This window comes from Diadema antillarum, unplaced genomic scaffold (genome assembly GCF_040938485.1).
Source record: "Diadema antillarum isolate AM-2024a unplaced genomic scaffold, OU_Dant_1.0 seq00000094_RagTag, whole genome shotgun sequence".
In the NCBI taxonomy this organism is placed as follows: domain Eukaryota; kingdom Metazoa; phylum Echinodermata; class Echinoidea; order Diadematoida; family Diadematidae; genus Diadema; species Diadema antillarum.
The window spans coordinates 179167-197132 of NW_027271183.1; the positions used below are offsets into that span (position 1 = coordinate 179167).

General features: G+C 37.6%; 1 protein-coding gene across 1 annotated transcript; it reads left to right on the plus strand.

Annotated features, from left to right (window-relative positions):
• The first annotated feature begins 7135 nt into the window (after nt 1–7135).
• Nucleotides 7136–15456, plus strand: LOC139726609 (proteasome subunit beta type-1-B-like). The gene is made up of 6 exons (XM_071637598.1): nt 7136–7364; nt 10342–10449; nt 10979–11060; nt 12788–12917; nt 14385–14491; nt 15255–15456. The coding sequence occupies exons 1-6, from the start codon at nt 7276–7278 to the stop codon at nt 15438–15440; spliced, it is 702 nt and encodes a 233-aa protein (XP_071493699.1). The 5' UTR covers nt 7136–7275; the 3' UTR covers nt 15441–15456.
• Nucleotides 15457–17966: the final 2510 nt, after the last annotated feature.

The following is a 17966-nucleotide window of genomic DNA, read 5'->3' on the forward strand; positions in this document are numbered from 1 at the left end:
TGCCTGTTCATTTTTTTTTTATTGTCTTCTCAAGTATAGAGAACAACAGACTAAAATTTGCCCCCCCCCCAAAAAAAAAAGAAAGAAAGAAAGAAAGAAGTAGAAGGGACCGGTAAGTATAACATTGTTAATGAAGTGATGGTTATAGATTTAAAAATAAAGACTGATATACTTGTATGAAACATGTAAACAGAGTTAACATACAAGACTCCACGCTGACTTATTTTCTTGGTAGCCCCATCAGGCCACATGTATATTGATTAGGTAATAGTCCTAATACTTATGATATGATCATCACAATGATGAATAAAAAAGTTGGAGTTGATGTGCCATGAAGTTCAATGGATAATCACATCTTGTATAAATTTTTCTACTACCTGTGCACATTCACACTTAACCTATCTGCATGAAATTTTCATATGTATTAACTGATATCTGGCTCAAGTAGCAATAAATGTACTTGAAACAGTGGTACTGAATAGCAATAGAAATTAATGCCAAGAAAAAAACATAAAAATAGTTCAGTCCCTTAAAAGATTAAGATGAGGGCCAAATTTTTGATGTTATATATTTGCGTCGTATAATATGATTAACATTCTTCTTGCTTTCTTTTTAAATTCAGATACCCAAGTAGTGAGCAAAAGACGTTGTAGCCAAGGCAGTTGCAATGCAGTACCCCACTTTGTGAGACGCCACACAAGGTGCAAAAGGACATGTAAGTTTATACTCATAAGTTTATGTGATCTAAAACTTTTTTTAGCCCTTTTTAGCAGAAAGCTTAAGTGACATACATGGTATCTTATTCATCTAGCTTGCAAAAACTTCAATATTTTCAACTTTTCTCCAGAGCTAGTGGACAGAATTAAGCAGCCAAACTAGGAGTTGATCATCCTTGTTTAGTTAGGGGGCAAGGACCCAAAGTTTTTCAGGTCATGGGCATGACCCCCCCCCCCCAAAAAAAAAAAAAAAAAAAAAATGGCCTTTACAGGGAAATTGCATCTATTTCTTAATTAAATCATTGTGCAAATATACAGGCAATGTGGGGACTTTTTATAATCTTTGATGTACCTTCTCATAGATGTCTAAAAAGTTTGTGTGCAGATTGGCCTGATTCCATGACTTAGGTTCAATGAACGATAACTTTAACGTAACGTAATGTAACTTGATAACCTCCAACATGCCAGTTGTGCCGTTCATTTATGATAAACCTGTTCTCGTTTTCTTCCATAAGAGTGCCACTACATGTATTTCTACTGCTACCAGATCTTCATCAGTTATAGTCAACTCTGTGCCAAAGTCAAATTTGTTGAGACTCAAGAAAAAACTTTGACTTACAATGCATTCTTATATTTCAGGAGTATACCTGTATGGCAAGGATCATGGATTCATTGAGTATCGTTTGAAGACCTTGAGGAGCTATGACACCACTCATCACCTCAGGCAGAGAGAGAGAGAGAGAGAGTAGTTGCAGCTCCCACCAAGCCCCTGACCGAGCACCATTCCAACGTAAGATTAGAAGCCCAATGAGAAGAGACAGCTACCATCGGTGTATAGGTCTAAATACCCTTGCTCTTTTTCCTCTTTTGAGATACAGTATATGCTCCTCTGACGTTGGAACTTACATTCTTGTTGAAGAGTCAGCCTCATCAGGCTCAGCGGTAGTTTAGCATGAAGCTGTTACCAGGATGTACTGCAGCACTTCAACATAAAAAGTAGAACAGGACTCGCCGATGAAAAGAGTTTCTTAATGCTTTAAATTGTTGATTGTTGTACTAGTAACTGAAAATAGTTTTGACTTATATTGTCAAGAAAAAATCTCCTCTTCATGGCCACATGTTAATCAATACATTCATCTGTGAGGTGTTCCAAGCATATCAAAGAATGTTTGGCTTGGCATTCCGCATGATACGAACCTGGCTGCGCTCATGATTAAGCACCCCCTTCTCTCCAGGCAATTCTGACTTGCTTGAATAAAATCTTTTTATGGTCTCATATTCAAGAGAGAAGTTAACTGTTGACAGACACTTGCATGTAATTTTTTCGATCTTATTAATTAATTTTTTTTTTTTTGGGGGGGGGATGCTACAAATAGCAGCTAAATAGTAGAATCTTCCAATGGTCATCCATGCTCTTGGGATGAAGATCATGTCTCCATGTTGTGATTAAGTTACCACATACATTTGTCACCCCTTTGATTAACATTGATGCAGCACAATATGCATGTGCTCAAATTTATTGCATCCATCTTCTTTGGAGTAGGGGGAAAAAAATAAACAAAATTGATGGGAATCATTGATCCCTAGGGTTACGGGACCCAGAGTTATTTTGTACATTTTCACCTCTATGTAATTGATGTACTGTACTTTGAAAAACTTGAGGGTAGAAGCTCAACTGGTTCAACTTCTTTTTCCACAAAACATCTGCAGCCCATCATTGATAAATATATGGCGTTAGAGTAGATGGAGCCAAATAGATTAGTTCACTAATGTGCCAAGTCAAACTTATGGATAATTCTTCCCTTGACCTCGTAACAAATTATTAAGATAACCTGCAACTGACAATCATATTTTGATGTGGGTAATTCCATGAAGTTGGGGCAGTGTCCATGTAGCATCATGATATTTAAAAAATACATTTCAGCATAACTCAATATTAATTATGCTATACATTTTTTGTTTGTAGGCTTTGCATTTGCATTGAGGCCACACATTTTCCTGGAAATTTTGTGCCATTCAGACTCGATTTTGATGAAGTTATTAAACAATATGAAACAGTGTCCTGTAGCATCGTGATATTTTAAAATTTGGTCCTAAGAGACAAATCATGGCAATTAGCTTGACCAAAATTTGATGCAATATGCATTTACAAGATATGAATGAGATAGCTAAATATCTCAAATTTGCTGTACACAGTTTGAATTTTAAAAGAAAATCACAAAATGTATCATGATGCTATGCGGTGTCCTTTTTTGCAACATTTGGTGGCCACCGCTTAGCATAGTGACACATTGTGTAATTTTCTTGTAAAAGTAAAACGGTGGAAAGGAGGGTTAAGATATTTAGCTGTCTGACTAATCTAGTAATTATGCATATATCAAATTTTGGTCAAGCTAATTGCATTAATTTGTCTTTTAGGATCAGATTTTAACTATCACGATGCTACATGGACGCGTCACGATGCTACAGGACACCGTTACATATCGTTTTAATAACTTCATCAAAATTGAGTCTGAATGGCACAAAATTTCCAGGAAAATGTATAGTCTCAATACAAATGTAAAGCCTATAAACAATATATGTATAGCATAATTAGTATTGAGTTATGCTAAAATGTAACACTTTGTGCCCCAACTTCACGGAATTACTCTATAGAGTGTTTGCAGTGATGTCACAATTGCCCACCATAATGAAGTCAATTGCCTAAACTGACTAGAAATCAAGCCTGCATACAAAAGCTGCAGCAATGTTTACTTCAGGGAAACCTAAGGCAAAAGAACACCTTTGTTAGAGAGGCATGCATGAGTGAATATTGATCGCCTTTGCTATGGAAGTCACCATTATGGTGGCCAACATGACGTCACATGAAATCACTCTATAAGAAATTCAGTTTGCATGCATTAGTTGTTGCTACATCTGGCAAAACTCAGAAGGATTACAAGTGTTCAATATTGTACAATGATGCCTTATGTAAGTGAAGAAGATCAATGATATGATGCATGTTGTGTCAACTGTATTGATTGCAATTCTTTTTCCATAAATAGTAGGCCCGGTTGAGGGGGGGGGGGGGGGGGGGGGGGGGCTACGAGCCCTCCTCCCCCTTTGACATTCCATGCCAAATTTCATGAAGGCATGATTATTTTGGGGGGTTATTGATTGTAATCAATAACATAAATATTTTCATGCTGGACGTGTCGCTGACAAATTTCATTGAAAAGGCAGTGAAAATCAAAAAGTAAAAAACAGAGAAATACATGAGTAAATAGAAAAAATAGATACTTCAGAATTTTTTGATGGCACATTTTTTTTTCTCTTACATTTGCTATGGACACTAAAAAGAATATTTACACCAAAAAAAATGTGCCTTTTTGGAACTTTACAGCAAATGGTCTGATTCATGCTCAAATTAGCATAATTTAGCCAAGTGACTTTTTTTTGTGAAAATCAATATTACCGTTTTATAAATTGTGTCACAGGCAATTTGTGTGTGGATTTTGTAATGATCGCACAGTTGATGGCCGAGGTCTGGGGGGGGGGGGGTTCCAGGGAGGCCCCCCTCTGGCTCTATCATCTACATAAATACCCCACCTAAAGACTTAAAGTCAAGACCATGCTTCTCTGATCGAGTATGTTTAGGTGTTTGTACAATGTACTTGTAGAGCATCACTGTGTTACATGACAGAGGATCCAAACTTGATTAACCATGCAGTATTGAAAATTTCTGTATTTTTGTCAATTTTTCAAAGCAATCACAATTCCTACTACATGTGTAATTGTTTTTGTATTATAATATAGATAATGGTGACTATACTTTGCAAGTCTTTTGTAGCTTATCATTGAACATGCCATATTCACTTGTAGTCGAAAATTAAACATGTTCAGGAAGGGTACTTGTAAAATTTGTCACTTTTGCACAAACTTTATGAATTTGGCATATTTTCAGGGAAATGTGTGATGTTAATATTTCAAGAGTTTGTTCACAAAAACTGATAAGTCCATTTTTTGAGATTTTGAAGTACAGTCTCTGTCATAAAGTACAAAATAATACATTTTAAATGATATATTGGTCACTACATATAAAGGTACATTTTTGAAGTTATGATCAAAAGAAGCAAACATTTTCTTATTATTCTCTACATTTTTCTTGACCTTAAATCACAAATATCTCCATTTGGCACATATGGACTTATCAGTTTTTGCAAACAAACTCTTCATTTGTAGAGCTTTGTGAATGACAGCTAGAATAGCATATTTACAGGGACTTTGTGATGATTATGGTGACAGTTGTTCTTAAATGATAAAAATATGTAAAATTATTATTGGCCACATAATTCATGGAAAACCAGATACTCAGCACATGAAGACTGTTTGTAATGGTGTACTGCTCTGTAGTTGAAGTGTAGATATTTCAAGAGGTATATTCCTTTCTTTTTTTCAGGTGATCCAGTGGACATCACACATTTATGAAATATAGAGAATCAGCTCATAAAAAAAGCATAACATGCGTAGCATTTAGTACATTATCTTCTTATATCCCCCTCAATGCTACTCCAAGAAAGAATAAATTAATAAGAAAGAATGAAACTACAGCCATTTGGATTACTAGCTTATATTTATTCAGTTTCATGTATTGATCCAGCTCGGGTAGGAATGACTTTCAAAACTGGAACACAAAGTTGGCAATGCACTGGGCTACCAGTGGTGGATGGTTTGCTTCAAAATACATGCATTAATATTAACAAATATCTATATTATGAACGTTACTTTTTGTTTTTGTTTGTATTAGTTTGATTGGTATTCATTATCCAGAAATGGTTCCAGACCACCTACATTATTCCCAAATCCATCACCATATTGTCACTTTTTCTTCCAGGGTTGAATAACTAGTGCACTGAGTGCTGTGATAGAGATGTGTGCTCATGTAGAGTGTAATTCCGTTTGGGATTGAAAAAAGAATGAAAAAGGAGTGAAAAACCTCCGGAGTAACAAAAGAAGAGGGAAATACAATAGGAGTGAATTGAGAGTGAGAAAGGAGTGAATATCCAAGCAGAAATATTTCCGTCTTTTTTCACTCCTGGAGTGAAAAAGGAGTGAATATCCAACCAGAAATATTTCCGTCTTTTTTCACTCCGGAGTGAAAAACGACTGACAAAAGAGTGAAATACGACAGGAGTGAATTTAGAGTGAGAAAGGAGTGAACATCCCACCAAAAAAATTTCCGTCTTTTTTCACTCTCTTTTGGAGTGAAATTTCTGTTCACTCGAAATTCACTCCACTTCTAGTGATCCTTGACGTCACTACCAAGGGGAGTGAAAATCGAGTGAAAATTCACTCTTTCTTTTTTAGAGAGTATATTCTTTCTTCTTATTTATTTATTTATTTATTTTGTCTTCTTGATCCCGGTTTCGTCTTGCTGTTTGAACTTCGTATTGCATCTGAAAAAACAACCACCTCCTATATTTCACTCTCAAAAGAGCTTTGAGATGTCTAAGGTTATAATAATTATGATTACTTTGTTGGCTCAATAGAGTATTTTACCCAAGCCATGACACGATGCACATTATTGACAAGACGATTAAATTGCTGGAGTAAGTCATCCACAATGATTGAATGAAATGACACAGTGAGGAATACTTTCTATATTATTTATAGTAATCCACACAGTGCCAGCCCTGTAGTCAGTATTCTTCTCGCGTGTTTTGATCCTTGCATGATAATACTAATAGGAATAATAATGTTATTATTATAAATTATGATAACTATCACCAGGGAGGTGGATCTTCACCTCCCTGCTATATCACCACGACCCAGTCTGCACCTTTTGCCCATCAGCCACGGGACGCAGCTTACTCGTGCTACCAAGCGCTGACGACCGGGAGACTTGACAGGACCTGCCTACACTCCCGTACAGATGATAATGATGATGATGATGATGATGATGATGATGATGATGATGATGATGATGATGATGATGATGATGATGATAGCTGATGATGATGATGATGAACAACAGTCCCAATGTGAGATTTAAACCGTTCCGTTCATGGGGGTGAGAAGGGCTTTCTTTTCTAGTGTCCGCAGTGAATACTTCCATATTTTTGTCCCCTCGTGTGTTTTTTTGAAATCTCATAGTTTGTTCTGTTTATTTGTTTGCTTTGTTTTTATTTCTTCTTTATTACAAAGAAACCAGTAGATAAGTAGAACAGAGGAAATCGACTGGGGTCTGTTGTACTCTGTAGTAGCAATACACCGGTCCGCAGTGTGTGAGCAGCGGATGGTGGACGACATGGTACACCTCTAGCGGGGATCTTTTGAAACAGCGCCATCTGCGTCAGTAATGAATCATTGCTCCATCGGCTCGCTGTTAGCTAGCTATGTACAGTGCGTATGGCGTAGACTAGACTGTGTAGCAGTGACTGGCGAAAATAGAGCGAGAGAATCACGAACACCAGTTGTGTGAACAACATTGACTGTCTGGCATGCACATTACCGATTGAATGCTCGGTTTTACGTAGTTTATTCGTCGTTTTGTTCTCCTAAAACCTACCTTAAACTCAAAATGCAGAGCATACCTCACGGCTACCAAGAGGTTCCGAGTTATCATCCAGTGGAACATCAACGCTTCAATCCATATTCTTTCAATGGAGGGTAAGACGGCGGGTGTTCTCGGTCATGTGAATAGGGCCATAATTTTAACAACAACTGTTAGACTTTTCATAATTAACGTATCTAACGTTAGGGTCTAATTGTTAGATCTCGATAAGTTTTAGGGTCCTACACTTGTTACCATTCCCACTTGGTTTTGCTAGGACTCTCGTCTAACGGTTACCAGAATTTTTTTATTTGTCCCAAAATAATTGCACCCAAAATGCACTCTTATTTTGCGTGTTTCTGTGACTGCGCTTTTGCCTGCCAAGTACGACAATACTCTTATCAGAGGGATGTACTCATCGGAAGAAGAAGAAGAAGAAGAAGAATTCTTTATTTCCTATAATGTTACTCCATCTGCTGATGAAACACGCTACCCAAGAAATGGTCAACCGTCAACTGTCCATCCGCAGCGCAGATGAGGTCCAGCAATAAAATCCAGCTCTTCCCAACAAAGAGAAGATTCCCCCCCCCCCCATAACGACTAACGTTAGCACCAGTCTTGCGCCCCAGTAAATTAGATCTACTTGATTTCACTGTTATTTTGTAACACTAGATATTTTGATATCGCACTGCATTCACCACACTGAGCCTAAAATTTAATGTTATGTGGTTAGTAACAAGATAAACAATCAGTAAATTTAAGTTCTAACGTTAGATTCTAAATTTTACCTAACGTTAAACGTTAAATTACACCACTCACCAGGACTCCATTAGACAGGCCTAACAACCGCTAGGAGATGGACTTCATTAGATTTCAAGAAGGAGAAGGAAGAAGGAAATAATGTTAATGTTTGTTATTAAAGCATTTGTCATATGGAGACAATCTCATGTCACTCATCTGTAGGCAGTCATGATCTGGAAGTGCAAAGTGATGTGTGGCAGAGATTGTTGCATATAAGCGCACAAGGCCCAATCAGGTGGGGGGGGGGGGGGGTGGGTGTGAGAGTATCAGTAGCTATCACTTCCCATAACAGTAACACTTGCGAGTAAGTTCAACTCCCAAATTCGGCCAAACACCCCCACTTTTCTTAAAGTCGTTGGGACTAAATTAGATACTGTGTAAAGCACACATGATGATGCTCTTGTACTTTTAATATTAGCTGTTTTATCGATGGAAACTGCTGCCCCTGCCACAGAATGATGGACACCCTGTCACAAACAGGAATAGATCCTAATTGAAATTAGGCCTACTCCAGAAACATACTTTGGCCTTGGCCTTGGGTCTAACCAGTAAATCATCCGTTTGCGACAGGGTGCCTATCATGTGGCAGGGGCAGTTTCATTTGTTGATTAAACTAGACTATTACGTTAGATGTCTACAAAGATTAATTTAATAGTGTAGGCTCTATAAAAGTCTAGTTCTAATTGTATTTATTAGAATTACTCTATTGGGACACAAATTATCCACTCTGTGCAGGCTGACAGGTGATGCAAAACTTTATCTGGAAATTATTTAAATCAGCTGATGGTTTTGTTTCTCCTCGGATAGCAATATCCCACCTTCGTTGCTGTAGCTAACAATTCATCTTAATTTTATACCTCTGCCGTGGAGGTTATGTTTTTACTGCGTTTGTCCGTCTGTCTGTTTGCGAAACAGACTTCTACAACTCAAAATGTTACGGCATTTGGATGAAACTCACAGGAAAAGTTGATGCACTTGTATACTGTATGACACAAGGAGCAAATGATTAATGGTGATCCAAATCACTGTCTTGATACTGCAATTAAAAAAAAAAAAAGATTAAAGGGCTTTCTATCATTGACATACTGGCCATAGGGCAAACAGGGAGTTCAAGCTGTGTGTACTTCAGCACATGCTAAAGGCACAGTACAAAGCTGTTCAAAGTGGATGCTGAGACATTAGTAGAAAGGCTTCTACACAAATTCTTTATCATTGAAAAGAAAAAGGGTGATTTTCAGCGTGTGTGAATGGGTCAAAATTAGCTACATGTACTTGGCAGAGGTCTGTGCATCCCTGGTGCTTTTCTCGGGGTGATAGATTTTTACTTCTACCAGTTTGATTCATTAATTATACTTGTGCCATCTTTAATGTAGCATCTAGGCATGGTCACACTACGGGAAACTAGGCGTAGTTTCACTACCTGATATTTTTCGTCGCAAAGCTTGGGCAGTGTGACCTCAAACTTCTGGAGAAGTTACCAGCGAAACTCCCTGCGTGCACTTGGGAAGGTTTCTGTCTTCTCGTAAAACGGCATTTAGGTAGTATGACTGCATGTGGCTAAAACTATAAAACCAAATTTTAAAAAATGGCTAAAAACTGGATAAAGTTCACTATGCATTGGCACACTTTTTTTTTTTCATCACTGAAAATATAAAACTTTGGCATGAGATGCATACAAGGAAATCTTGACAGTGGTTGCCAGGCCTGATGTACCCTCGATGTGAGCAAACTGACCAAAGCATCCGGCTAGATAATAAATTTGGTTGCTCATTGCTCTCCATGTACAGCTATAAATGTAGAGCAATTATAACTAACCCTTCAATCCTGAGCAATATTCAAGTTAACCAAAAAACAACACATGCTTTCTTTTGTGATCAGGTGATGTTTACTTATTAGTCAGGTTTGATAGATGGTACATACCCTTTGTTCTCTTAGAGTGTACCTCACAAATGTTAAAGTACATTTTCTGAAGACCATACACGGCACATAATAAAATAATAATAACGACAACGGTAATAATTATTTACCTTTTTACTGAACTTTCTACAGAGTTTACTGGAGAGTGTCACGAGTTGAATTTTTTTGAGCAAAATGTGCAGTTCTCATTTTTTCATTTTTGTTTCTCATATAAACATTATTCCTCTATATGAGGATGTGCCACAATTGCTTGTAACCGACATGGCTTGATCAAACTTCATTGCAATATTGTGACTGTACATGTATGTGTATGGCTGAGTGAAGACCAAGCAGTTATTAATATATTGAATTTATCATTCTTTTATCATCCTCCAGGACTCTTTTAGCCATGGCAGGAGAAGACTATGCCATCATTGCATCCGACACCAGACTTAGTGAAGGCTTTGCAATACACACACGAGACAGCCCAAAGACGTACCAACTGTAAGTTTCAAGATTTCAAAGCCTAATTACAACTTCTATTCTTGCCATTGTTTTCCCAGGGATATCAAACCATTCACACTGATTGACATGATAAAGGAAATGCGATTTGTAACTTTCAAGGGAAAAATTGAAAATGTGAGATTCATGCTGAAGAAACAACGTACAGTATGAATGACTACATAGTTGTTGGTGAATATGATACATGCCTAGAGGAAGAGGAATGCGTGGACATGCTTTGGTTGGGAAACTCTGCATTTTATGTGAAAGAGTGTCTCTATCCAGAAAATATGATTTGAAACTGCATAGCTGCTGAGTTGCAGTATGTGTGCAGTGATAACATATTGAGTAAATACTGCTCGAAATTTCCATGTCAAGGAAAATCAAGAGTCTGCTGCAAAGACTATTGGTTTGTTTCTTTCTCGATTAAGTGTATGGTCATTTCGATGTACGTACAAATTACACTCATCAAGTTAAGTGATATTGAGATATTTTAAGTAGTGACATGTGAAATGTGTTTTTCTTACTACAGAACTGATGCAACAGTGCTTGGCTGTGCAGGTTTTCATGGAGATGTTTTGACATTGACAAAAGTCCTTGGTGCAAGGCTGAAGGTAAATGGACGATACTTGTTTTGTTTGTTTTCTTTCTTTTTTATACCCCCGCCAAACGAAGTTTGAAGGGGGTATATAGGAATCAGCGGACGGTCGGTCGGGCGGTCGGTCGGGCGGTCGGGCGGTCGGTCGGGCGGTCGGTCCGTTGCAAATCTTGCGTCGCGAACTACTTCCTCAGTTTTCAACCGATTCCCATAAAACTTGGCACAGATGTGTGCCTTGGGTTGTAGATGTGCAAGACGTATTTTTTGACAGTACCCAAAAGTACGTTGCCATGGTAACGGCATATTATGGGCAAAAATGGGTACAAATCTTGCGTCGCGAACTACTTCCTCAGTTTTCAACCGATTCCCATAAAACTGGGCACAGATGTGTGCCTTGGGTTGTAGATGTGCAAGACATATTTTTTGACAGTACCCAAAAGTACGTTGCCATGGTAACGGCATATTATGGGCAAAAATGGGTACAAATCTTGCGTCGCGAACTCCTCCCACAGTTTTTGATCAATTTTTATGAAATTAGGTACAGATGTTCATCTGAATATGTTAATGTGCAAGACACATATTTCCGCAGTGACAAAAAGTGCGTTGCCATGGTAACGGCATGTTATTGGTAAAATATAGGGCAAAATGCTTCATGGCAAAACTGCTTCATCAGTGTTCTTCCAATTCTCATGGAATTCATATTGAATGTTTGTCTTAGGATATAGGTCAGCATGACACATTTCTTGACAGTGACAAAAAGTATGTTGCCATGGTAACAGCTCACATATTATGAGCCAAAATGATGGAAAATTTTGTGTTGCAAACAACTTCCTCAGTTTTTGCCCAATTTCCATGAAACTTGGTACAGACATGTGCCTTTGGTTGTAGATGTGCAAAACGCATTTTTCGACAGTACCCGAAAGTACGTTGCCATGGTAACGGCATATTAATGGCAGAAGATCAAGGAAAGATCTTGCGGATTTAACTACTTCCTCAGTTTTTTGACCAAAGCTTATCAAATGTTGTTTTGACCAAAGCTTATGAAATGATGTTTGACGGGGGTATAACCAGTCGCTGTAGCGACATTTCTAGTTTTATAGAAGAAATTGATGTTCAGTACAGAAGAGCATTAATTGTTTTTAAGGTCTGTAAGACGTGTGGTTCTCAGTATTACTCAAAAAGGGCAAACAGTTTTTGTATTATGCAATATGTGCCCCTTGTATGCTGGTAAAACCATTGTCTCTTGAGTTAGACATACTGGAATATACAGAATATCAGAATTTTGTAAATATTAACGTACAAAGTTTGAGCATAAATACTGTGCACTACTGTTATAACAAATACAGGTATAACAAAATTCCAGTTACAACGAAGTAAAAATTCAGACCACAAGAATATCTGTGCTATGTTTTTCATAATTGTTTATTTGGTCCGTTATAAGGAAAGAAAACTGCCAGTCTGGAGGACTTCGTTATAAGGGAAGTCCACTGTATGTAGGTAAATTGGTAACACTAGCAAAAGATGAGCTTGCAAAGTGGAAAAAAGGAGAAATGAACTGTGTCAATGGTCAAATACAGAAGAATGTAAGTTTTCATAAAGTGTGTGTACTCTCACAATGTTTAGTAACGCTGGTTTGGAATGTGAACCACCTACTTCTGCAATATGATCTTGCCTTCTTTTTCTTTTGTATCTGTCTCATCTTTTTTCCCCTCCTTTTCTTTTTGCGGTCTTCTTTTTTCCAAGATGTATGAGCACGAGCACCACAAGAAGATGAAGACGTCTGCCATTGCGGCCATGCTATCCACAATTCTCTACTACAGGAGGTTCTTCCCCTATTACACCTACAACATCCTGGCTGGCCTGGATGATGATGGTGAGATTCATGTCACCAGTATATCTTGTAAAGATAATTCCTTCCTTTTCCTGGTGATCTTTTTACACTTCTTGCGTGGAAAACCCCCAGAGTGTGTAATGTAGTACTGTAAAAGTGATATTTTTGCGCGACTAATTTTCCGCGCTTGGCTGGATGAGAAGAGTTTCGCATGTTTTTAATTCTGCGGAATAAAGACATCAACTACTGGAACATATGGCATGCAAAAATATTCACGTGCTTTTATTTTCGCGCTAGTTTTTGATTGCACGAAATGTGCGCAAATTTCAACACCACGAAAATTAAAACTTTTACAGTATACATTGAGAAAGGAGAGGGCAATATACAGTCAACCTTGCCCAAGTCAAATCCATTTGAACTGAAGAAATATCTTTGACTTCAGAGAAAATTAAGACTTATGTGGGATTAAAATCAATAGAATGTAAAGAGAAGAGGACTTGAAGAAAAAACCATCGACTTCGTCGATGATTCAACTTATACGAGGTCGACTTAAGCAGGGTTGACAGTAAATACATTTTATCTACCCTTACCCTCTTAATCCTGATCTTTAATAGTGAGGAGAGGTATATTGACTACTTGTGCTTTATAGTGCAATATTTCCTGTGCATTGCTTACCAGGGATATCATTGTTGCACATTAGTCATTGTTGCAACATTTTTAGAGGCTTTCCATCAATTTAAGTGCAATTTTACACTATGCTTGATTTCACTACAGAATTGCAGTAAAATTGAATTTATTAAAAAAAAAATCAAATCAAGTCAATAGTTCATATGTGACCACCAGCTCAAAACCCACAAACAGTCACAGATTAGGATTCTATGTAATAAACCAAAATATGTCACTCGTGTTGACTGACTCAAATTCGTAAAGTTTGTCTTGCATGGAAGAGTAATCCTTTCATTACCTACTGTCAAAATTTGATGGCTTAGAACAAAACTGAAATAGAGATATAAAGCAGTTTTTCTGGACCACTGGGAAATTTATACTTCTGCATTGCACACTTCAGTGACTAATCTTTTTCCTTTTTTTTCTCCCTTTTCTATCACACTGCACCTCCTCATTTCAATTACTTTTTTAATGGGTAAGGATGGTCCAATTTTGATTAGTTATATATCATTTAAGAGTGTAAAGCTTAATCTTAGAAAACCTAGAAAACTTCAAAAACTATGTAGGAAAGTGGACATTCATTTTGACTACTTTTTAGGGGCTTTGAGCAGGGCAATCAACTTGCATCTCATGTCTTGTCATCAGTCTGTGCACACAGGTGTCATGCTTTTTAGACAATTCATTGGGTGTCATAGCAACTGACAGAGGAAGCTCCACAAACATTTGCTTCAAAGGAGGCGGTTCTGTTTACAGATTAGTTGCCAAGTGATGCTTCAAATGTGTTCAATGTCCTGTGCTTTTTTCACTGTGAAATCACAATAATTGTTGGTTGTGATCCTCCAGGCAAGGGGTGTGTGTACAGCTTTGATCCTGTGGGGTCGTATGAGAGGGAGACCTACCGAGCTGCAGGGTCATCCAGTGCGCTTCTACAGCCTCTCTTGGATAATCAGGTCGGTGATCAGAAAATCACTCTTTATTACATGTATTGCGCATGTTAACTTTTTATTTTCCATTAATATATGCATTGGTCATTCTTCCCAGCTATGGTCTTGGCTCTACACATGAATGAGCAGGGTTCGAAATTAGTGATGGTCCGCTGGCCATTGGCCACCCGAAATCGCGTCGGACTAGCTAAAAATCATAAAATTCTGAAGTTACTAGTCCGTCTGGCTAGCCAAAATATTGCTTCAGTGTCAAAATTGATTCTAAGTAGTCCGCCTGGCTAGTTAAAAAAAACAGTTAAGTGCGACCCCTGATGAGCTTGTTGCCGGTTTGTAAGCTGCTGCTAATTCTGCACCTGAATAGATGGAGGAGAGTTATGAGTGTGCAAATGTATGTATATGTCAGTGATATAATATCATTTCAGTTTCATTATAATTCATCTCAACTTCAATTTAGTCAGATACAACATTTTAGAAAAAAGTGAAACTGGGTGACTTGTTTTAAAGTTTTTGAGTGCACCATGTCTCTTTTTCTGATGTACCTACTGTAAAGATAGAAATTTTTCCCCAAGTAATTTCATTTTTTGCACTCTGCCAGGTAAGATGAATTTTGTGCATTTACAATCTATGGTGCAAAATTCCCTTGGTCATATTGAAATTTTGTTATAATGTAGAAAACTGCAGGTCCAGAGGACTTTGTTGCAACAGGAGTCGCCTGCATACACATCTTGAAATTTTCGGATTTTTTGTCTCTCTCTTGCCCTCTGATCAGATTGGAGGTAAGAACCAGGAAGGGTGGGTGAAGGAACCCATCCCACTGGACAAGGCTGTAGCCCTGGTCAAGGACGTCTTCATCTCTGCGGCGGAGCGTGACATCTACACAGGAGACGGGATCGTCCTCCACGTCTTGACAAAGGACGGGGTCAAGGAAGAGCGGTTCCCACTCAGACGAGATTAAATCTTGCGACATGTCTCGCAGTAGTGTAGATATTAGTGTTGTATTGTCAATGTCTCATATCATTACATAGTCTGCGTTATGTTTGAATGTGATGTCCACAAAGGTGACATCTCAGTCTGGAAGATCTGGGCACTACAAGATGGTGGTCCAAGACCACAGGGTAGAGATGATCATTTCCTGTGCTTATTGATAACTTTGGTCTTAACTGTGACTGAACTTGAGTCTTAAAAATGTTCTCTAGCATTTCTTTATCAATGATGTAACTTAAGAGAGAGTGAAAAGAAAGTGCACACAGTGTCCCGAGAAATACATTTAGGTGTGATTGCCACATATGACATCATGTACGACATATGTGAGTGAAAGCAGAAACGATTCAAGTTTGTTCTTGATGAGTAATTTTACTTCTTCTTGAAATGCAGATTTGGGGGAATTAGGTAAGGTCTGATACAAGAAGATTCCTACAAAAAGTTTTATAAGCCTAGTCCCATATTCAGTGCCTAGTGGTCTGTAGAAATGTGATGCATGTACGGAGCTGTAATTGGAGATGTTGAGTATGACCTGCATTCCATGCAGGTAAGTTCTGAAAGAAAAAAAAATAATGCTGATGTATTCATGCACACATTGACATTAGGGCCTTGTGAGTAAGTTGTCCTGTGTAAGCCAGATTCTACATGGAGGTGAATAGCAAAACAAGAAATTTATAGTACAATGATAAAGATATTTTTGTTGGGAAAGTAAAAATTGTCAACCATGGAATGTGCAGATATCCAGCTTTGTGCAGTAGTAATTGTGCCAGATTTAGTGATTCCTTGGCCAGCTTTGACATTCAAAAATCACCTCCTAACTCAAAAGTACCAGTTAGTTCCAACACCTCAGAAACATTTAAAAAAAGACAGAACTTATCCACAACATTCATATTTACTCATTTGAATAACGTTCTCAATCTTTGAGTCTATTTAAGATGAACTGAAAAAAAGTATTGAAGAGAGAAAGAGAGAGAGAAAAAAAAAACATGTACAAGCTCTTTTAATGTTACTGAACTCATGGGCCCGAATTCACTAAATAAACATTTACAAGCTCTTTTAATGTTACTGAACTCAAGAGCCCAAATTCATGAAGGTGGTTTAAATTCAGTCCATGGTCTAAAAATAGGCGTGAAATACACATACCTTTGACATGCGTGTATCAAGGCACGTTTATTTGGATGTCTGTCAACATACTTAATATTGTATCACACATATTTATGTAGAAGTAATTTACATAAATCATGGTCTAAATGGTCTACACCACCTTCATGAATTTGGGTCAGTATAAACTGTCAGATGGTCTTGTGTTGTCTCTTAGTATATCTAGCTGTCATCATGTACACTTGTACATATCTTGTACAACACACCCTGTCCATACTATGACATTGATGAAAATAAATCAATTTTGTATATGATATCAAATAGACATGTCTCTTTAGCATGTGGTGTATGTGTATGCATTGGTTACATTTGTGAGTGCTACGTGTAGTATACTTGTCAAATGATCTCCAAACATGTACAACTCACCCTAAATGTTCCACAACATCAAATTACTTGCATCTGGGTCTCAACTTTTTTGAAGGTGGATATTCGCCATTTGCACACTTTTAGTCAAGAAATTGCACATTTGAACACAAGCGATCATATCCATACCTATCACACTGATATTTTTCTATGGTATCTCCAACTATGGTATTTACTTTATACTTAATTGACAAATACTTGCATAAAGGCATTTGTGTGTGTGTGTGTGTGTGTGTGTGTGTGTGCTTTTTTGCATGTGTGTCTCGGCATGTATGTGTGTGTATGTGTGTGTGTATAAGGGGATATACGGAGTAAAAAGGATAATAGGAATGTATACTACAGTATGCACAGTGTTTATGTATGAGTGTTTTGGATATGTGTGGTTTTGTGTATAATGTGTGTGTGTGTGTGTGTGTGTATGTGAAAGAGAGGGAAAATGTGTTTGTGTGTGTGTCTGTGTGTGAAAGAGAGGGAAATGTGTATGTATGTGTGTGATAGGTGCGGACATGTATGAGTTTTAGGTAGGTAGCGAGAGGAAATGGGGGATTGATGGTTGGATAGGATTTGGGGACATGGGTTATGATTTCAATGAAATCAAAAAAAAAATTTCATTTCATCTATTCAAGAATGCTTTATGAGATTTTAGTTTATTGAGGCTCCCATGCCATGCTATCCTTTCATTTGTATATTTTGTGCTATTAAGAAGGCTGTCATACCGTCCTTTCAATTGTATATCTTGTACAATCAAGCAGAAGTTATCTTTTTTTTTTTTCAATTTGATTGTTTAGTTAGTTTAATGTTTGTATTCATTTCATTTTAAAAATGGTGGTGATGGCACAGAATTCCAATAAAAAAATTTAACAAGAAAGTGTGCAGGCACGCTCACCGTGATGTGCGGCATAATTCTCCTTCCTCATCATTAATATGCCATAACTCACGGCTCTGTCTAGTTCTGGATTCTGGCATTCAGACTAAG